This window comes from Sturnus vulgaris, chromosome 6 (genome assembly GCF_052056855.1).
Source record: "Sturnus vulgaris isolate bStuVul1 chromosome 6, bStuVul1.hap1, whole genome shotgun sequence".
Classification (NCBI taxonomy): domain Eukaryota; kingdom Metazoa; phylum Chordata; class Aves; order Passeriformes; family Sturnidae; genus Sturnus; species Sturnus vulgaris.
The window spans coordinates 34065009-34086774 of record NC_142248.1 but is presented as its reverse complement, the minus strand read 5'-3'; the positions used below and the strand labels follow the sequence as shown (position 1 = coordinate 34086774).

Below are 21766 nucleotides of genomic sequence, written 5' to 3'. Positions count from 1 at the left end.
GGCTCACCCAGCCTTTGAGGCATATGTGCAACTCCTGATTTGCATCATGGCAGAATTTCTGCAGCAAAATTAGGAGCCTGTGTGCACTTAGTTTTATGGATGATTTGTAAATAAACACAGCTCTCTTTTGCATCCTTATTTACACTGAGAGTGAAGGTTGCCAAAGTGACTGACGACAAGAATCCAAGCCTCTGATGATACCAGGAAACACTACACTTGCTTCTGTGAACCTTTCCTTGTTTCCTTTTTTATTTTGGCTGACATTGGAAATCTATATATCCAGCCCGTTTGATAAGGTCTCCTTTTTATTTTCTGACACCTGGCACTGGTGCCCATCCAAGCATTCCTGAGCACGTCAGACAAGTTTAATGGGTGGCCCTGTTGCCTGCTGCTAGCTCCTCTGCCTGTTCTGCCTTCCCCTTTGCACCCACACCTGTATTTGAACAGAAAGAAATATCTGGGAACAATTCTGCCTTAACCTCCACCCACTGTCAAAGGTTAATTTTAACAGCTCGATTGTTGAAATTACACCCTGGGTGACACACAGCACTTCTGCTGCTCAGCTGTGGCTGTGGGAGTGAGTGCATGGAAACCCAGTTCTGAAGCTGAGGTGCTGAAGAAAGCGCAGCCCAAGAAATATGTGACACATCTCTCAGTTTATTGTACTTTGGGATTTGTAGGTGGTAAATGCTGTGGGTGTTTTACAGATACTCTGGAGTCCTAATATAATTTACAGTTTCATTTCTAGAGAGCTGTTTCAAATCTTTGCACATTCTTCTAAGACTTTTTAAAAGAAAAGCCAACAGCAATAATTAGTTTGGCATTTTCTATGTTTTCTAAAGCACTTAAAGGGTAATGACTTTTTTTAACCAATTTTGGAGAAAATCAGGCTTTATGGTATAAGACGACTTAAAAGGCCTGAATGGACATCAGTGACAGATGTAAAGTACATCTGAAAAAGCTCTATTCCAATGCATCAAAATAAGGAAAACAGTTATACATATGATTAGAAGCTGCTGACCCTTTGGTTAAAATGATCAAAAAGAACAATATTAAAATTTGATTTACAGAAGCTACTGCTTGGCCTATAATCAGTCTGACCAATAAAAGCAACCCAGACTTTTTGAGAATGTGATTTCCCAGTAGATAGGTTAGCTGTTTTTGTAGGGCTGAATAAACACAAAATGGTTTTAAAATATATTTGATACGCTCTATGAGTAAATTGAAATACTAGCATATAACTAGTTTTAATGGGTTTTGTTCATAAATTGCCAGATTTCCTTAATTCAAGTGAAACTTGAGAACCACTTGAGAATAATTGTCTTTAAAATGAAATATTGCTTTGACAGTCTACTTCATTTATATTAAATATATGGTTTACTTTTTTATATTAGAAGGTAAATGAAAGCTGGGCAGTAATATAATTCCCCTTACACTCTTGCCATAGTTCACTATGGAAATGGATTCAGGAAATGGCAGATGTGATTAAAAACTCTTCAGCTGGCCCAAGAGCTGTTTGTACAGCACCCAGGGCACAGCACTTCTGGCGAGGAACAAGCACTCCTAGTCTTATTGCAGTATAAATAAAATGATTCTTCAGTCTGGGGACTTGGAATTTTGATTCTAAATGCACTAGTTAGGAGACTGGAAGATGGGATTTCATGAAGCTTTTCCATTCATAAGAATGAAGACAAAATTGTTGTGTTGGTCTTGTTTTCCTTGTGCATGCAAGTACATTGGAATCCAGGCCAGCCCAATCTGCATGAGGGTGTCAGAACAATAATCCTATAAATTGACATAGAAGGGTCAAGCTGCCTGCTCAGAGGGTGACAACACTGGAGAGCTGTGCACAGCACATAAATGTTCACCTCTCAGAAGCTGAACACTGAAGATTGCAAAACTGAGAAATTCCTTCCTCCTGCCTTTAAAGTGCATCTACAAATGTATAGTTCATGCCTGGGCAAAGAAATTGAATAAAGCACTGAAACTGGACCTTATAGCTCCTGATTTTGAATATGTTTGTTTTATTCACCTAGTTCTCGTGAATTCTAACTCTTTTGTGTATCAGTTTCTGAAATTTACTACCACTTTTCCCTCTTCTGGAAAGTTAAGTGCTGTTTTTTGTTTCTGGTGTTTCTAGTCGAACGCGAAAATGTACAGAAGAGGACCTTTACCAGATGGATAAACCTGCATTTGGGAAAGGTAAGACTGACAAACTGCCTTGATATTGGGATACAAGGACATAGCCATAGACAGATTGCAGTTAACTCCTCTTAAGTAGTTAAACTTTGGAAGCAAAGCTGACATCTGTGCTTATAGGGATGTTTGGTGGAGAGTAAGTGGAAGGTCAAAGCCTGTTTCTGGATTAATTAAACTTCATTTCTAGGCACAATGAATGAATGAATGCTTGACTGGTATTCATCATCTCAGGTACATTTAAATCTTTAAAGCCATTGCCTGTTACCACGAGGGAAGAATTTTCCCATAGAATGCACCCACATAAAATCAAATATGGTTGAGGCTCTGAGGTGATGGTGTCTGTGTTCTTCCCTGAACTGGAAGTTTGAACATCTGAGCAATCATGGCTAAAGACAGCTGTTCTTCAGAACTTGTCTTCATCCCAGATCTGAAGATGGAAAATAGTAAATAATTCCTTGTCAATCATGTTATGGGGGGCAATATGATGGGATCTTCATTTCCACTTACATCAGAGAGCTAATGTTTGGACGTCATGTCTTTAAGTTCTAATTGTTTCTTAATGACACCATAATATGGCTGTTAAATCTAATTTACTATTCTTATTGATAGTAGATAGGTACTACCTCTCCTGAGTAGTCTGTCATGCAGAGAATGTGGGTTTTTTTGCTGTTGAGGTTGAAAAGAGAAAAAAAAAAGTCCTAATATTACTGAGACAGCAGCAAAGCTTGGTGCAGGATCAAGGAATGAGACCAGGTTCCTGATCTAGACAGAGCCCTAACTCAGACTGGTGATTGAGCTTCACAATGCTTTAGTATGTGTGGCTAAATTTAAAAAAATACAGACTGGGACTAGGTTGGGGCTGAAGTTTAGTAGTTCTTGAGAAGTGATTGCACTTCAGACACACTAAAGGGGTTTTAGAAGAAAGACTTCACATATATACTTGCTTAAGTCCACTACTCTGCAGTGAGTGTTTTTGAAGGCATAAAGGGATCCTCTTAAATCTCACTGGAAAATCAAAATAAGGCTTGCTGGAAATGTTTTGACTAGCAATTGCTCCCAAAGGCTCTCAGAACGAAGACAGTGTTACGTGATGCCTTTGTGAATCAGGCTCTAGGACTTTAAACTAACCGCAGTTTTGGAACTTGTCAGAAAGGATTGTCAAATATGTGACTGCAAAGAAGGTCTTTGATTTACAGAGGAAATTATATAATGAAAAAGACTGTAGGGTGCTGTTAATTCTCCTGTGGCAGGCATATGAAGTCTTAGAACGTTTGTGGGCAGGTCAGCTTTCTCTGGAGTGCATACAAATTTTTTTTCCTCTCTGATTCAACAAACAAAAATGCTTTTCTGGAGAAAGGGTGAAAGCCTTCTGCTTTATTAATGTTTTTCCTGGAAGTGGCATAATAACATTGTAATAAACCATGTAAACAGTGAGCTTCACCAAAGCTATCTCTAATTATAGGTGATTCCCTGAGGACACTCACTGAGAAAGGTGTCTTCTGCCTTTATCCTCAAAGAAGTACTTCTTGCAGAGTGGCTTCTTTTGTTCAGAAGCAGCAATGAAGTCTTCTTGTGCTTCTTCAGGAAACTTTTGGTGTGATCCCACTTGGGTCATCTCTTGAGAGGATCTGGCTCTGCTGTTCATGGGATAATTGGGAGTAGTCTGAACTTCTGTTTATTCTTGCTTTAAGTACTGAAAGAATAGAAAGTGTTTGGGTTTTAGTCTTTCAGATAAGTTATTTAATTTTGAAATGAAAGATACTTTGCTTTCTTTCACGGAGCATTGTTTAGTCTCTTGGCTAGATTAAAGACCAGTAAGGAAAATGTGTGGTCCTGGTTTGCCAAGAAGCAGTGCTGAATCGAAATAGAAATTCATTGCCCAACCAAAGATGAAAAGATTGGGCTCTTTAGGGACACGTGAGTAAGTGACACCGGAGCAGAGTGTAATTGCTGCAGCTGGGACTACCCCTAAGGGCTGAGCTGACTTGGCTGTGTGCCTTGAAGTGCACACATCTACCAACACTGCAGTGAAGTGAGGAGATGGTTCCCTTTGGAGGAGTTTGCTGAGAAGAGAGACACAGTACAAGAAATTGCTTTTTAAAGTACTTAGAAAATGCTGGGAGACAGAATAGCACCACCAGCAGTCTCTCATGTGAGAAGGGACATTGTGGCTGGCTGGATCATGGGCTTATTTCTGCACAAAGTGGTATTTGCATCTGCTGGACAGATCTTTGTCTGAAGGATCAGCACCCAAGCCCTGGGTGGTTATTTCTTAGGCAGAGTTTTTAGGGTTAGATTCTGTTATGGGAAATCTGGAATTAGTCCTTGTCTGATTTCAGTCTTAGCTCCAACATTTATAGGACAGAACTGCCGTCGATGTGAAGAACCATCAGCTCTTTCTTACTGCAGGCTATGATTTACTTTTTGTATCTCTGTCTTGTAAAATTCTCCTTCCACCTTTCTGAAGTCATAATGATTTATCAAAAAGCAGTGCTTTAAAAACTACCTGGTTTCTTTTCTTCACAGTGCAAGCCTCCTTTGAAAGTGAAAGACTTGTTTATTGACATACAAGATGGCAAAATCTTGATGGCGCTCCTGGAAGTCCTGTCAGGACAAAAGCTGGTATGTACAGAGAGGGAGAAACCTCCATACCTAGGAGATTGGTATGTACAAGCAAGAGCACCTGGACATCCAAGGAATAAGAGTGAATTTGGGCCCATGTCTTGAGTAATGTAGTAAGAATTTCGGCAACTTTGTTGTAATTTCCTTATGCTACAGGTGGGTGTCCTGAGCTATAATGTAGATTTCAAGGAAATATAACAATGAGGTGTAAATGGTGTGTGATCAGTGTTAATGTTCCTACCCCTCAGGGGTTTTAAGGCTTTAATACTCCAATGCTCACACATTCCGTTTGGAGATTACCCAAGTCACATTACCAAGAAAACACATATTTGCTATATCATTTTTTTAATCCCTAAGATCCCTTTAATGTCTAAGATCATTATGACACTCAGTAGGTCTTCTGATGCCTGCTGTAGGTCTAAGTTTCATTCTGGTATCCTGGCTCAGGTTTTATTAGTCTTACTAATACAGCCTAAATCAGCAGGGCAAAGCTTTACTAATCAGAAACTTCTCTCCTCCTTTCTTTGTAAGAGCTGTGTAAAGTTACACATACTAGAAATGGAACACCCAATGCAAATATAAATGCCCAGTTGACTTTAATGTTTTCTTTCTCCATCAATCTTGTCATCAGAACTCTCCTGTGTGTGGCTATCACACTTGAATAAGAAGAGCAGCTGTCTCATCACTGCAGATGCACCTGGTGATGCTCTGTAGTGACTGACCACCTGCAAACCCTGCAGCAGGACTGGCCCCTGAATATGTGCTCACACATTCAGAGTCAAGAGTCTTTTTTCATATTCTTGAAGGTTGGCAGAGCTGCAGCAGAGGGAGCAGTGTCTCTATGTGCATTCACACAGATTGCATTGAGGGCCAGGCTTGAAATGAATTTAAGGGGGAGATACATCATGGTAAACCCTAGGCTATGCTCTGGGAGGTCAGGGAGGAGCTGAGAGAAGGGGGTAAGGTCAGCTGGCTGAATTTCTTGTTAGCTGTTGCTGCACACATGGGATAAAAACAGTGTACCAAAGTGGAATTGCAGGGAGACAGGCATGCAAAATCTCCCCTTTCTGCCAAAGTGAAGATTTTTGCCTCCCACCTGCCTGTGCCTGCTATTAAAATTGCTCATGCTTCCTAATTAGGATAATGTCATTTAATTCAAGGCAAAAGAAAATCTGTTATTATGAATTTTCAGGCAAATCTGATCCTGTGACTGAACACGGTTGGGGAGTGATTACATAAATAATCAATGTGGCAGGTCCAAGAGAGTGATAACATCTGGAGAGCAGGAAAGCTGGTTGCTAACCCTATTTTGCTACAATCGTGCAGTTGAAGCATTTTACTGCTCACAAAAGATGGCAATAATTTTTCATAGATAGATTTCCTTAGCTTTATTTTGCTTCAGTGCTTGTAGTGTTTTAAGCTTTGTATGATGTGGTGAATGATTCCACCAGTTTTAAAAACATTTTTTTCTAGATGCATGAATACAAATCTTCAACCCATCGCATTTTTCGTTTGAACAACATAGCCAAAGCACTTAAGTTCTTGGAGGACAGTAACGTGAGTATTTTCAAAGACTAGTCTTAATATTTTCTCTTGATGTATGCTGCAAATTGTAATTATTGCTAATCTAATGTGCTGCATGAATGCAAGAGGAATGTACTGCTCAAGAGGCTGTGACTTACCTTAGCAGCAAGGCTGAAAAGCCACATGAAAATGCACAAGAACACCTACAGAGTCTAAAGCAAGGATTATTTGCTCATTTTATATGGTAAAGTTCAAAGGGATTAAAGGATTGGGAACCCAATATTAAAAGAAAATAAAAAGAAATGCAAGTAATTTTTATGATCTGGGTCATAGTGGCATTACCTCAGTTGCACTGATGGTAGATGACTTTTTTTCTCAGAAATACTTTTACTATTAGAAATCATGTATTTATCTGGTAAACTGATTGCTGCAGCAGCTAATCATGAGTCAAAAGCAAGAGAAAGTGAAATCTGGGAACATGATATAAATGCATCATTCCAGGAATCAAAGCCTTACAGGGATATAACTTCCTTCATAGTCAGTGTTGTACTACCACAGCATCACTTCCTACAGTTTTAAGTGACCAAGTGTGATCAGACCCTGTAGCTGGAAATGATTGATTCATTTTTTTATTTCTCCTGTGATGGGTTTATTCCAAAGTCCTGTGTGTTGTTGAGAGTAATGGGCTCAAGAGAAGCCCCAGCCATGTAACAATTCATATCCATGGTATACCGAGATCTTCCAGAAAGAGAAAACAGATATTGGGCTATTTCCTGTAAATTATTCCTGTAAATTACTCCAGTAAGGTTAAACTCTATGGGTGAGGAGGGATCAGTGTGTGCAAAACCCTTCTTTGTATGGGGTGCTCCAACAGCACCTGGTGTCACTTTGCTGCTTCCCTGCACTGAGCTTAGCTCCTGCTCCAGCAGCAATGCTTGTCATGCAGGAGAGTTTCTGCAAACCCCAGTGTAGGGATGAGCATGATGTGAGGTCTTAGCACATGTCTTATGGCTTTGTAGATGTGGGAGGTTTAACATCCTTTGCCTTTTTTCCCAGGAGAGGATGTGAAAGGTCAAGAAGTTATCCAGTAACTGCCAGGTGTTCCAGCCTCCCTATGGAAATTCCATCAGTAGGGGCTGATCTTGCCCTAAATGTGTACATCTACACCTCCTGCTGTAGAACTGCTAAGAAATATTTTACATATTCACATATTTCTTAACAGTTTCCCAGTTGATGCTTTTTACCCAAATCCAGCTAAGGCCCACTGGCAGATGAGGTTATTTCTCTCTGTTGATACCAGCACTTGGCAGAGCTGCAGCTGAAGCATATCTGGTTTCCAGGACGTCACTAGGTCCTCAGTCAGCAAGGCCAGGAAGGAGGAACCTTGAATGCAGGTGGCTTTTTAATTAGTAGTGCTAAAAACTACTTTCCTATGGATTTCCTGTTCCCTTAAGAGTAAGCAGTCAATATCTTCTAGCTGAGTATCTCTGCTGGGCTGGGTGACAAACATAAGCAGCAGTAAGAGGACAGAGTTAACACTGAGCAGTGCAATGATAAATGCGACTTGCTCTCCATTTTGGAGAAACTGCTATTCCACTGTGCTATGTCTTAAAGGTTTTCCCGTGCCAAACACCTTGGAGCTAGCAAGAAATGGGATCCTTGAAATCTGACAACTAGAGGTGTCCTCTTGCTAAGACTGAAAATACTAAATAAAAAGTTGTTTTGCTTTCTTTTTTTTCAGCTTAACCAATCTGGTTAGTGAAGGGTGGTGATGAAAGTATTGGCAAAATGCCTTGGCTGCCAGGAGCTTCAGGGTTACATATTAAACCACAGTGGGTGGAACCTGACAGAGTGTGCTCCTGTGGAACTGAGGCAGCAGGGTAGAGCCTGCTGAGTGATTCACCGTGTCCGGGACTTCTCCCTGATAAATAAATGGGCTGCTGGGCTTTAACTCGGTCTGGGTGCCATGTGCAGTACTGACAGCTTCCTTGTTTCCTCCCTTCTCCATAACCTTTGCCAAAACCGAGTCTCAGTTGTCTAGGAGAATAACATCTTGGTGTTATCAGCTGGAAGAAAACTCAGTGTGGGAAAGTCAAGAGTTTGCTTGGATTAGGCAACCCTATCCGTTGTTAACTGATTTAATCAGAACTCTGTGACAAGCTGTGTAAGGTGGGATAAGGAAGGAGAAAGGAGATGCATAGAAAAAAAGATGCATAGAAAAATGCATCGAAAAGAAGAAGCAAGCAGATCTTACCAGATTTTTGTGTCAGAAATTACTCTCTACTTTTTATGAGTGGGGTCGACTGGAGATGGCCCCATCTTCTTCCATTTTTCTATGGAGGAAACACATTTGTAGTCCTAAAAATGCAGAACTGAGTTCACTTCTGTTCTCCAGACTATGCTGGGGGTTTCAGATGGGAGTTCCAGGAGAAGGGTGATTGTGACCAGAGACATTTTCATTAATACAAAATTGCAGTATTGCATTTTTGCTGGCCTGTCAGTGGCAACAGTGGTATGGACATATTGAGTAGTCTCAGTGCATTTTTTGTGTAAACCTTGCTACTTTGAGTTTGGCTCTGAATTTATGATCTCTTCTACAGGTAAAGCTTGTTAGCATTGATGCAGCAGAAATAGCAGATGGAAATTCCTCTCTGGTACTTGGACTAATATGGAATATAATCTTGTTTTTTCAGGTAATAAAATTTGAATATACTTTAACCATAAGTAATCAGTCTTCATGATATCCATCTATTCCAGCTGAATACTGATTTTTAAATTGATTTTTAATCCTAAAGAACATAATTAATCATGCTAAACCTGGGCTTTTCCCCTCCTAATGTACACTAATTTTATACTTGCAGCTGCTTTCATTTTACTTCATTGGACCTATTTTGATGTAAATTGGAGACAATTTAAGCCCTCATTTAACTTGGACCTGAAATAGAGCTTCAAATTACTACTTTCCCTTCTTTCCTGTGCCTTCTCAGGATTCTGTTCCACATTCCCTGGATCTGAACCAATGTCCTGGGTATGGTTCCAGGTCATAGTTTATTTTCAATAACCTTTACTGGATTTGGTCCAATGTGGTGGGAAATTCCATTTAGCATCACTGTTCTCTGGAGACTTACTCAACATGACAAAAATTTGCAACTGATATACATGGTCATATGAAAGATCTCAAAGGACCTGGAACTGATAACACATATTTGAGCCTGAAAATTGATTTATCCACAGGCTTAGATTAAAACTGCTCCCTAACCTACACATAGTTTGAAAATTACCTTCTAGACAATCCCAAATTGTAATGGACAGAGAGAGATGGAGGGAGGGTTCTGCAACTCTTGTAAGACTGTGAGGCCCTTTCATACTCTTGTTCTGATTTAAAAAATGGTTATAAGGTTAAGAAAAATTATCTCAAAGTTGCACTGGGGCTTCTCTCCCTGGCTGAGGTCCTCAGGCTGAACAGTGCTGCACAGAACCAGTTTGGCCAGGCAGGCTCACAGGCAAAGATGGTGTGACCAGAACCTGTTACCCTGGCAGCAGAGGGCACAGGGGACCCAAAAGCAGCAGAGTTTCAAATGTCAGTGCTGATCAAGGACAGGAGTGCTGCTGCAGATCACCATTTCTTGACAAAAAATATTTCACTCAAGCAATTCCTGTGAAGAGAACAATCTCAGTTAAACTAACTTTTCTTTCAAGGACATGTTTCTCTGCTTTTTGTTTAATTTGTGCAGTTTGGCCTGAACTGGTAGCTTGCCCTTTCTGTTGCCCAGGCTGCTGCTGGTTGTCATGCTTGTGAAATACAAGTTGAGAGTTAAAATGAACAGGTTTATAATTATCACTTAAAATTCAGTTATGGCACTGATCTCTTTAAAGTTTGCATGCAAACAAGGACACGATGCAGTCAGTGATAAAGCAGAACACTGTGTATTTCACCTTTTATTACAGATTAAGGAGCTTACAGGCAACCTCAACAGGAACTCCTCCTCCTCCAGCCTGTCCTCTGGGCCCAGTGGTCCAGAATCAGACACATCCCCCAGCACTCCCAGCGTGGAGAGAAACATGTCCATTACAGTGAAGGATCAGCGGAAAGCCATCAGGGCCCTTCTTATCTGGGTTCAAAGGAAAACCAGAAAGTAAGCTAACAAACCCTTGAACAAAACAGTGTCTTGCCACCTGCCCCTTTGAAACTGAGTCTCTCCTCTCTGTCCTGTCCCATGGGTGTGTTACCACGTGCTGTGGCTTCTGCTTTTGCAGTTTGGGAGCACAGGGTCTCTGCAGAGGGGTGTTTCACTATGGCCATGTGTTTACAGCAGCTGTCTGACCTTGCAGGCTGCTGCTGGCTCCATGGTTTGAATGTTAAATGTTAACTTGCACTAACCTGCTTGGTGCTGTTTAAAACGGGATCATTCTCTACTCTCCAGATGCTGGCTTTCATGCAGTCTATTTGTCATCTTTTGCTGATTAAAAGTTGGGTATAACCAGGGGTGAACTGAGAAAATAAATGTATGAAAGACTTTATCAGCAGCCTTTTAAAATAAGAAGTAGCCCAGAGGAAGCTTCTCTTTGTGCTGCAGAGTGCCTTGAAGGACAGAGCCCCTACTAGAGTCCCTCTTTCCTCAGAATTGAAGAGGGGAAGGGGGTGAAGCTTAAGTAACTTCTCTTGAACGTGTACATCTGAGTGCATTTCCACTGCATAAGACATCTCTCTCCTCTTTAATTAAAAAAGCGGTTCTTTCACTAAAGCATTTTGTGCAGTAATGCTTTATCTTGGCAGAGTTACTGTCAGGTTAAAAAACTGTAGTGTAAGATGTCTCATGCACTTGCAAATGCTTGGAGTGTATTTTACATGTATTATTATTATTATTTGAAGTCGTGACTGGCAGAGAGTTTTAAAGAGGGCATGTGTCAAAGTTGGTTTACCTGAATATTTGCAGGTTGGTTTAGCTGAATATTTGGCATTTTGTCTCTGGATTTATATCTTGCCTTTGAACACAAATTTTCTGTATCTAGTGTTGAAGACAAAAATTTACATCTTGAATACTCAGTCCTGTGACTGCATCATCCCTTGGTTATCTCCAGTGAACCTAAGGGTGCTTGTAGAGCAGATGAACTTGTCCCATTGAGATCTGTAGTTCACTGCTGCCATTGCAGACCATAGAGCAAGTACAGTTATAGTCCAAAATAATGCTGATGTCACCATTAATAGGTGGTATAAAGAAAGTGAGGACTTGAGAAGTAAAGGCCCCAGACTTTTCAGCCCAGTCAAAGAGTGCAAATTGAAAAAATCTAATAAGAGAAAATTGTTCTTCCAACTGCAGTATTTAAAACATAATAGCATCATTTAAATCCTGTTATCCCATAATCTGTGCAGAATTTTCTATTCTGGGGCTGTCTTCCATTGCAAGTTTGATGGCTGTTTTTCCTCCAAAACTTTGGGCATCTAACACTCTTGTGGTTTGTGCATATGCTGACACCATTTTCATTTGGCAGATTTTCTGCTATAGAAGGCCAAGTACACAAGAATGTGAATCATTTATGCTTATGTGTTTAAATATTTAAATCTTGGAAGTTTTCCCAAGCTATGGCATTAAAATGCTGGAGAGCAACAGAAACAGGAATCACAGAGACATTTGGTTTTGTGAATGCTAAATGTGGTTGCTGAATTCTTAAGGGCTTTGTTTTTACTAACTACTTCCTACAAGCAGGTTGGTGTTAGCTGTTAGCCACACCAATTTGGTTTGTGAACCCATGTTTTCTAAATGTATTTCTAGATTTTGAAATCCAAAAATACCTGAAATGTGACAAGTGCTACTCAGCAACTTGACGTTTTAAGTCTGAAAATGATGATGCCTTTCCTTTGGATTTTGTAACAAACCACCCATGTAAAATGTATGTAATTCTATTTAGGTATGGCGTTGCAGTCCAGGACTTCACAAGTAGCTGGAGGAGTGGCCTTGCTTTCTTAGCTGTCATAAAAGCCATAGATTGTACGTTGGTAGACATGAAGCATGCACTGGAGAAATCAGCACGAGAAAACCTGGAGGATGCTTTCAGCATAGCACAGAATAAACTGGGTGTCCCTCGGCTCCTCGAACCAGAAGGTAAACACATCAGCTTTGTTGGGTAACGCTCAGACCACAGTGAATTCATGAATATTGCGTTGTGATACATACCAAAAACCTCCCAGTGATTAGGCTGCTGATAGGATCAGTGTGCTGAGCTTTTTGATAAGAAAAATAAAAATGGTCAGTGGCTTGTAATTGTATGCTTCCAGTCATATTTGTAAGCTCGTTGAGGTCAAAGATCTTACTATGGTTTTAGCTATGTACGCTGGTCCTGGTTCATGCTTAGATGCTTTGTGACATCTGCATCCTTAGAGGGCATCAGTTGTTGTGCTGAATGGTGTCTCAATGCATTACCACTGCTCTGTAAGACCTAGGCTGCAGAGACTAAATGTCCCTCCAGGATGAACTGTGCAAGGCTGCCATACCAGGCAAATTGAGAGGTACCCATTCAAATGCATCTGCATCTCCCAGTTTTGCCTTTACAGTGCATATATGCACACAAGCATTTATACATGTAAACCTAAGTGTGTATGCGTATATGAAATATTTATAAGTGGATTTCTTGTTGTTCTTTTTACTGAGCTCTACTAGACCAGTGCTAGGCCTTGGTGTCATGATTGAAAGCATAATTGCACTTTTGTTGCCTGTTAGAAGACTAGACCATCCTGCTAAAAATAAACCTCTTTATTGTCACTCAACAACTGTCAACTGTCTGGTGACAACAGCATAAATGGCAGTATAAAAGTGAATGAAAAGGGAACCCTGATCGGGGTTCAGTATGATTTGGAAATAGGAAAAAATGAATGTGAATAGCATGTTGCAAACTCTGTCAAGTGCCATCAGCAGTGAAGAGCATCTCTCTTATCTCTCAGAAAAAAAGAGAAGTGTTTGTAGCTGTTATTTCTGTGACCATAATGGCAGGATAAATGTCTGACAATCTGTTCCTCTGCAAAAGCATTTCAAAGCTGTGTGTGCTCAAGCCCCTCACGTCTGTCTCCACAGATATCATGGTGGAGTCACCCGATGAACAGTCAATTGTGACATATGTGGCACAATTTCTGGAGCACTTCCCAGAGCTGGAAGGGGTATGTGTTTACTCCTATGTCATGTCATTTCTTTAATTTGCCTTGGTGTATGAAATAAAGTCAGATTTATTTTCTAGGTTTCTTTCTAAGCTATTTAAAATAAACAACAAACCTGGATTTAATTTTTCACATTTTTGTTACATCTGGTGAAATAGGCTTTCATTGCTGATTACTAAAATGCCTTAGGCAGAATTGTGCTTTTTTACATTTACATCCAATTGTAACTTTCAAACGTTAGAACTGGTTTCATAGGACTCTATTGCTTTGCTATATTGGTTTTAAATAAGGCTGAAATTTATTCCTTTATCTATAATGACTCATTTGACTTTGAATTCAATTTTTACTTCTATCTTCTCAAGTTTGAGGGCCATGATCAGTCTGAATTTAGCAGGTATGAGACACAAGATACCAAAAGCTGAATTTTGTCAATACAACAGTAAAAAGCACTCATTACAAGCATGAAGTAAACTACAGTTTAAATGACCAGGATTTTAATGCTAAAATAAAGAGTTGAGGATTAAACAAGGGCTGACAGGGAAAAGAACTGGCAAAGGCCTTTTGGAGAAACAGGCATTTTCTCTTGTTTCTTGACTAAAAGTTACAGTTGGGATATATTTTGTAGTTGATAAAATTGATGGGCATTATTAAAGTCATTGGAATTAAAATTATTATAATAATCTAATTATTATTATTAGATTAGATGAGCAATAAGATTGGTTGACATTAAGCCTTGTTGGCATCTTAATGGACAAAGTAAAAAACTTCTTTTAATAGAGTGTGTTGGAAGGAAATAATCTGGTATATCAATATATTTCTCTTTTTATTGGAGTTGTTAGATTTATGTTATTCCCAGGGTTTGGGATTGTGTCAAAAAGCCAAGTCAGTTGTCTCCACAGGTGCAGCAGAGAGAGATAAATACATTAACAATTGAGAAGTAGGCTTGTCTGCATTCTGATCTTCCTGTTCAGCTGCCTTGATGCTGAGCTTTGTTCAAGGCACTTGACTTGCCAAATTAGTTTTCCTACTTTCAAAATAAGTGAGTCATTAATTGGCCATTCATAAGGTAATCGACTGAAAGACTAAGTATTTATTCTTTCCATCGTGTTTGGGAAATGTAAAATGGTATCTGAGCTAGGATTTATCTTCTAATGCTATATCATCACTTACAGGAAGACTTTACAGATCCTGACAAGGAGCTTCCAATTGAATCCACTTATGTCCACATCAAAGACACACCGTCAGAAAAGGAAGGCAAAATCTTGATTTTAAGTGAAAGTGAAGAAAGCATGTATACTGTTAATCATGAAAGGAGTCATCCAGCTCCTCCAAAGGTCCATATTCATGATATCCCTGAGACAATCTCATCAGAAACCACTTCTGAAAATTGTAATGGGAAACTGAATCAAGTGCTAGACGATTTACAGGGAATGTCTGAAGAGGAGCCTCAAAGGCCTACCTCACTAAAAATTACAGGACCTGTCAGTTTTGAATCCAATTCCTCTTGGGAGGTTCTAAATGATAAATTCATGCTAAGTGAAGTGAGCATCTCTGATGATCCACTGAAACAGAATGATGACCTTTCTCCAGCTGTTCTGGCAAATCAGAAAAATTCTCTTGACTCTTTTGAAGAATACTCTGAAGAATTAACTAAAGAAACTCCTACTGAATATGACAATGAAACCAAGAGCCTTTCAGCCAATACTTCTTCTTTGAGTCCATTATCCTGGACTTCAGGTATACTTACAGATGATTCTGTTAATAAAGTCGAAGAGATCAAACCCCAGCCTTCAATTATTTTACCAGAAGATACATCAAAACAAGAAGATACACAAAAGTACATTCTGCACCTTCTAAATGAGGAAATACAGACACTTCCACAAGATGAACATACAAAGGAATCACCTGGCCTTGAGACAATAGAAACAAACCCTTGCTCACCGAATGGTTCTAATCTCGAAAGCCAAGAACTATCTACACAGCATGAAACATCTGATGACTCTCTCTCAGATGTACCTAAAACTCCAGAGGACCTGGACAGCTGTGATGAAGTTGAGTCTGCAGCTGAAGTGCTACCCAGTTCTTCGAAAGTATCCGTGATACCCCATGATCTCTTTTATTATCCACATTATAATGTTCCCATATCAGCAGTTCTGAACGCTTACCTCGAGCCTTGTATCGATGCTTATGATACAGGAAATGAAAAAGCTTCTGAAACAGTAACAGATGTTTTACATGACAAGAACTTAACAGAACAGGAGCACAAGGAAGATGCTCCAGAGCCAGACTTGGAAAATAAGCTAGGTACCTCTCCATCAGAAACAGATACTGAGAACAGTGAGGAGGAAACTACAAAAACAAGCAGTCACGTGAATTCTTCAGATGAAAAAGAAGTGCCATTAATAGTAGAAGAGTTAGAAACAGAAGAAAATGGCAGTAAGGCCACCAACCATGAAGATTCCACTATTCAACAACATCCTGAGGTATTTTATTACCAGCATTTCTTTGCGTATATATGTGGGCATAGCATCAGATCCCAGTGGTTTTCATTTGCTTTCATTTTGCAATGTTTGGGAGAAATACTTAAAATGTACTTGATTTCCTGTTCCATTACACTGTTTGCCACAGCCCCCTACTGGAATGAATGAAATTGCAGATCTCTGAGAAGATCTAACATTAAAATAGAAAATAAGTCCTTATACTAATGGCACCGCAAAAATGTTAATTTATGTTATGTTTTAAAATAATTTGAAGCTTCTGTAATCTCTAAAATCCTAAGCATAAAAGATTATCTAAAAGTACTGAAAAAAAGTGAATTTTTATTGTGTTTTAAAATAGTTAGAGGATGGTGTATAATCCTTAGGTATAACAGATGAACAGTTTGCCTACAAAACCTTAGAAAAACAATTTGAGTAGGATATATTACATGGGTAAAATGAAGGCTTGTCTGCACTGGAGGAGGAGAAGGAAGTGGGTACTTTGGTGGTATTTGGTTTAGGCAGTTTGCTCCTGCATCTCTTCTTGCAGACACTAGTTTTGAAGTGCCTTCCATGTTTTCCAGCACAGTAATTTTTGACAGCGTTTTTCAGGAATGAGTGTCCATTTAATGCTGCTCTACATGTTGTTTAGACACATTGCTTGAACATGTTTTGGTCCTGACTCTTAACAACAGTAATGAAGTCAGTTTGCTGTTAACTTGAAGGACAGCAAGTTAATTGGGGGTAGATTTTAAAAAGTCTAGTGGATTGCTTCAAAGAGCCATGTCATGTCTTGACATTTCTTAATAGAAAGATCTGACTTTCCTACTGTGTGCATGTATGTATGTATGTATGTTGAACTGATGATTCCATGTATCCAAAAAGATTTTCAAGAAATTTAATTGCTTTTTTAGTCTCTTCAGTGAAGTCTCATACTATCTGCAATTGAGTGTCAGAGTAGGCTGCACCACTAGGATATTTGGAAGGGTGGGGAATCGGTCTTGTTGTCTAAAGCAAAACATTTTGTAATTTCAACAGGCCATCGTAGAAGATCTGGAGGATTTACCAATAGCCATAAAGACACCAGAAGAAAATAGTAATGGGGAGGAGGAAGAGAAAAATATGATTGAAGAAGATTTGCAGATCTTAGAAGTTGCCTCTACTACTCTATCACAAGATGACCTGGAAGAAAATGCTGAATTCAAGGAATTTACCAGGTATTTCACATTAATTTTGTCATAAATACAGCTAACTGGTCTTTCGAAATTGCCCTGTCCATTGGATGTTTTTTGTAGTCTTGTTTTAAGAAGAAGTATTGGGATTCATTGGCTTCTCCCTGTGTTTCTCTTAAACATGTCGAGTGATTCAGTGGGACTTGATTTGAATGTGCTACAAACTTTGCCACACAAAACCCAAGTGGAATCCCAGTGTATTTTGAACATGGAAATGTTATAACTTTTCTAACTGCTTTTTTAACAGAGACAGTATTTTGTAATGTAGATGGAATAGTCCATATGCATTGTAACACTGTGGAAGCATGACACCGATTGATTTCAGTAGATACTTTTTGGATGTTTTTTCTGATTATGAACAAGTAAATGAGGTGTTGGAGAGAAAGTAAGATGAATGACTCATGGGTCGAGGTAAAGGCATTTTAATGAAAAGGCAAAGGTCATGTGTGGAAGCAAATTACAAGAAGACCAAAAAAAAATTTATTTATTCTCTACCTCCCATCAGCATGGCAGTGTCCTGCTAGTTCCTGGGAAGCAGGGTATAGTGATTGCTTCAAAAGATAGATGTAAGAACAAGTGTGTGTGTGTGTGTGTCACTGCCCTTTGGTCAGTTTGGGTCAGCTGTCCTGGCTGTGTCCCCACCAAGCCTCTTGCCCAGCCCCAGCTCACTGCTCTAGGGAAATTTAACTGCAGCCCAGCCAGGCCCAGTACAGAGACACTCAGCTGTTTTTGCTCCATTTACTTCTGTTTTTTTTTTTTAATGTTCTAATTTATTCTTAGGTAATCTATTTGAGCAGGACATGATCTGTAATTTGTTGATGCTTATCACTGGAGAACTCTAATGAATTTGAGTTTTCTTAGAAAAGCCTATTGTCCCCTTCAAGCTTTCTGTTCCCTGCAGTCCAATTTTTTTTATATGAATGGCCACAAATCTTGGGTATACTCTAACTTAAATGTCAGTGATGTCAAAGGTGCAAAAATGCTCTCAGATACAATTTTTCAGAAAAGAGTCCTTTTTGAGCATATGAATTTTTTATTGTGGGTCACATTTTCCCAAAGTCATTTTTATCATGTTACTGATAAATTCCAGTCCATACTCTAATACATGCAACAATGCATATTTGTGGTTTTGTGTAGCTTAAACCTGTCACATCCATTTGCAGTGTCTCTTTTTAACTTTATGAATTTAAAAACTTTGCTTTTACATCCAGAAGCAGTGACAGTGATGCCAACATTCATCTCCGAAAAAGGTTTTCTCGTAATGCTTCTGAGGAGGTAAGTGTGGACATTTATTTATTGCTGTTTCTCTGGTTCTCTTAAACTCCAGAAGTTCACACACTGTAAAAAGGCCTGTGACAGTATGAAAGTCTTGTGACTTCTAATAATTTAGTGCTAAAACCAGGCATAGTTGCAAAGTTTTACTGAACTCTCCTAAATACATGCTAAACTTTAATGAACTTGAGCAAATTCACAAAAGAGTACCTAATACTACAGTTAAATCTGTTGTAACTTTAAATCTTACTTCATCATACCTGTATAGCTGCAATATTTTGCTTGTTTGAAGCTGCTTTTGTTTGCTGCCCCAGTTTCTTTTCGTTTTTGCATTCTCTGTATGATGTTGGTGCCCTGGTCTCAACACTGCAAAAATGCTGGATGTCTCCTGAAGAGCACTTTTTCTGAAAAATTGGGCTCTGTCCCTTTTCCTCACAGTAGCAGTGTTATTATATTATCAGTAGCAGCAGCTAACCCTAAAAGAATTTTAGTTGTAATATGAAACTAATGACAGATGTGATTCATACTGGCTTCTTGAGAGTACACGATACAGCTGAAGTCTGGATTTTTATTTTTAAAGTCAGGAGGAACGGCCAGCATCAGCAATCTGGACATGCTGAACAAGGACAGGAATATGGCTTTTTTTCAACACAAAAATAAAATTTTTACCATCTTGGAGTTTTTAAAAAAATGTTACCACCAGTGTTCAGTGAAAGGGAGGTTTCACACAGATGCTTTAGTTTTGCAATGCTGTCAGAGCTACTAGAAATACATAGGAATGAGGGGAGTTTTATTCAGCTGATGAAAGCAGTTGAAAGCGAAAAGCCTTATATCACAACTTTTTTCCTTTTCCGTGTGTACACCAGACTGCAGTGCTGGATGTGCAATGGAAAATGTGTTTATAAGCACACTTTCATTTTATTTGAGCAAACATTAAATACAATTTGCATAAAATACACAATTACCACCTCTGTGAGATGCTGAATTTTATTTTTGTTATCTAATCTATTCCTGGTTTGTTTAAGGAAACCTATGGTGTAAACGAGCAGAAGATGACAGATATGGGTGAAAATCCATTAATCATCGGGTGAGTGCTTCTTATTCAGACTGACTTTTGCAAGGAAGCCATAACTCCTAGGTAGTACTAGCAGTGATACAAAGGGAGCTGTCAATTAATTATAATGGTAGGAACTGTCTTCTGTAATGGCTCAGAGTCCATGTTTCCCATAGGTGTAGGATACAAAATTTCCCTATTGCTCAATCTGTCCCTTGACTGAAATGCTTTTTCTTGACCTGAAAGATTCAGCTATCTAAGCAAGATTCTGAGCATTTTCCCCACGTTGTGGGTATGTCAGGCTGAGAGAAGAGTGGGAGAACTTCAAATGTCCCTCTGGCAGCAATGACTCACTCTTTCCAGGTTTGGAAGACTGTCAAAACAGTGTTTAGTGAGATCAGTGCCAGGGAAAGTCAGTTACTTCAGTGGAGGACTGGCCTCTGTTGGAGCTTTTATGAGTTTTGATAATTTGTATGTGTGTTTAGTTTAGACTTAAAATGATGGGTCATGAACACAGAGTGTGCATCCCTTTGGTATTAGGGTCTAAATATCTATAAGAAACAAGGATTGCTTTAGGTTTTGCCTCTTAGCTGATACTGAATAGTACCTCTCAGAACTTCTAGGTAAAATGTTTGTTATATTTATATTCAGAAAGCACACAAAATATTATCAGGATCTACTGGCATGGCTCTCTGTTAAAAAAAAATACACAAATAGCTGTTACAGTTGTACCAGTTGTACAATTTGCTGATATTAAATGAATTTTGTGTAATACTCAGGTATATGTCCAGTAGGAGGCCCCAAGCAGAAAAACACCGTTTTTCTCCAAAAGTAGATTAAAAACAGTTTACTGGAGTGTTCTTCTTACAGTACTGGAAAATGATTGTACCATCTTGTGCCTTTTAAAATAAAATCTTTCCTTGTCTTTGTGAGAGCTCATTGGTGCTGGCAGAATCCATCAGTCTTTGCCCTTATGAACCACAGCTGGAAATTTGTAAAGTTAAAATTTTGGAGTTGTCCTGCAAACCTCCAGCTGCTAGATGGTTTCTTGGTTGGAGGTCTTGGGCTTTTTCTATTTAATATTCTGGTGCCTAAGATGAGAGGCTCTGAAAGTAGATGACTGGAGGAAAGTCAGATCCAGTGGAAGTGTGAGATTTGTTGCCCAGTGCTGTGTTTACTGTTCTGATAATAAAAGGGTATCTTTTTGACAGGTGGAAATCTCCTTATATCAGGAGATATATAAGGGCTGTGCTGCAATGGCACTTACTTAAACTACCTGAGAATTTATCTGGAGTTCTCAGAAGATTGATTCTTCCATATGTTGACTCTGGAAGGAACACTCTGCTAACACCCAGTGTGCCCCTCCTAGTCTAGTTGGGGCCCTCCAACTTACTAGACTGAAAAGGTTCATTAACTGCTGTCTTTTAGTCCACCCTCTGATCTTCACAGTAATTATTAACACTGAAGGTTTCTTCTTTTCCTTGCCTCTTACTGAATTCTCTCCTGTTTTCAGGAAGAAAACCGACTTGGAAGCAAGTGAGACTTCAGCACCAACTCATGAGATAACGATTTTTGAGCAGCCAGAGCTATTCTACTTTGTAATTTTCTTCTGGGTGCTGGTTTACTGCCTTTTACTCCTTCCACAGCTTCTTAGCAACAAAGTTTGATCTGTGTGAGAAATAAAGGGATGGTGGCTGGATTGCTTTGTGTATCTGCATATGAATATGTTTCTTCAGGTGAAGCACAAACAGAAATCCAGGACCTGGTATTTGTGTTTATTATCAGGTTGTCCTCAATTCCGCTACTGTTGTGCTATGACAGTGTCAAAGCACGTTTTATATTATGGTAATCATGTAAATATATATAAAAATTATCTGATTTAGTAGATGCGATTTTGTACATTTGTGCCTTGCTTTATAAGATGCTAAATAAAACCAGATAATTATCAGTAGAGGTATGAACAATTCAGAGCTCTAGTCTTCAAAAATTATTCTTCTGGCTCCATTTTCTTATGTAGGGCCTGATAGCTGTGGAAGAGGGATGGTGTTCTTTCCTTTGGATCTGACCACCTGCAGGGGCAAGGCTAGAAATGCTTCTTCCCATTTTCCATTTGAAAGAGTTAGAGGCAGAGCAGAGCTACAGGTAGTGAAACACACATCAGGAATTGATTACAGTTGCAGCAGCAAATCCAGTGAAGCAACAAAATCAGGTTGAGGGTTTATTGGGGTAGGGAAGT

The 21766-nt window shown here is 39.2% G+C and overlaps 1 protein-coding gene across 2 annotated transcripts in view; it reads left to right on the top strand.

Moving 5' to 3' along the window:
* The window catches only part of CLMN (calmin), a 68371-nt gene extending 47142 nt beyond the window's left edge, over positions 1 to 21229 (top strand). The window contains exons 2-13 of one of the 2 annotated variants that reach the window (XM_088166184.1): positions 2141 to 2202; positions 4726 to 4821; positions 6295 to 6378; positions 8946 to 9038; positions 10294 to 10481; positions 12256 to 12449; positions 13416 to 13498; positions 14668 to 15978; positions 17011 to 17189; positions 18419 to 18479; positions 19502 to 19563; positions 21044 to 21229. In XM_088166184.1, coding sequence (XP_088022310.1) covers positions 2141 to 2202; positions 4726 to 4821; positions 6295 to 6378; positions 8946 to 9038; positions 10294 to 10481; positions 12256 to 12449; positions 13416 to 13498; positions 14668 to 15978; positions 17011 to 17189; positions 18419 to 18479; positions 19502 to 19563; positions 21044 to 21197 — 2567 coding nt within the window. In that variant the 3' untranslated portion in view covers positions 21198 to 21229. Of the gene's footprint in view, positions 1 to 2140; positions 2203 to 4725; positions 4822 to 6294; positions 6379 to 8945; positions 9039 to 10293; positions 10482 to 12255; positions 12450 to 13415; positions 13499 to 14667; positions 15979 to 17010; positions 17190 to 18415; positions 18480 to 19501; positions 19564 to 21043 lie in introns of both variants that reach the window. The other variant, XM_088166183.1, reaches the window with a different exon arrangement.
* The last annotated feature ends 537 nt before the right edge of the window (positions 21230 to 21766 follow it).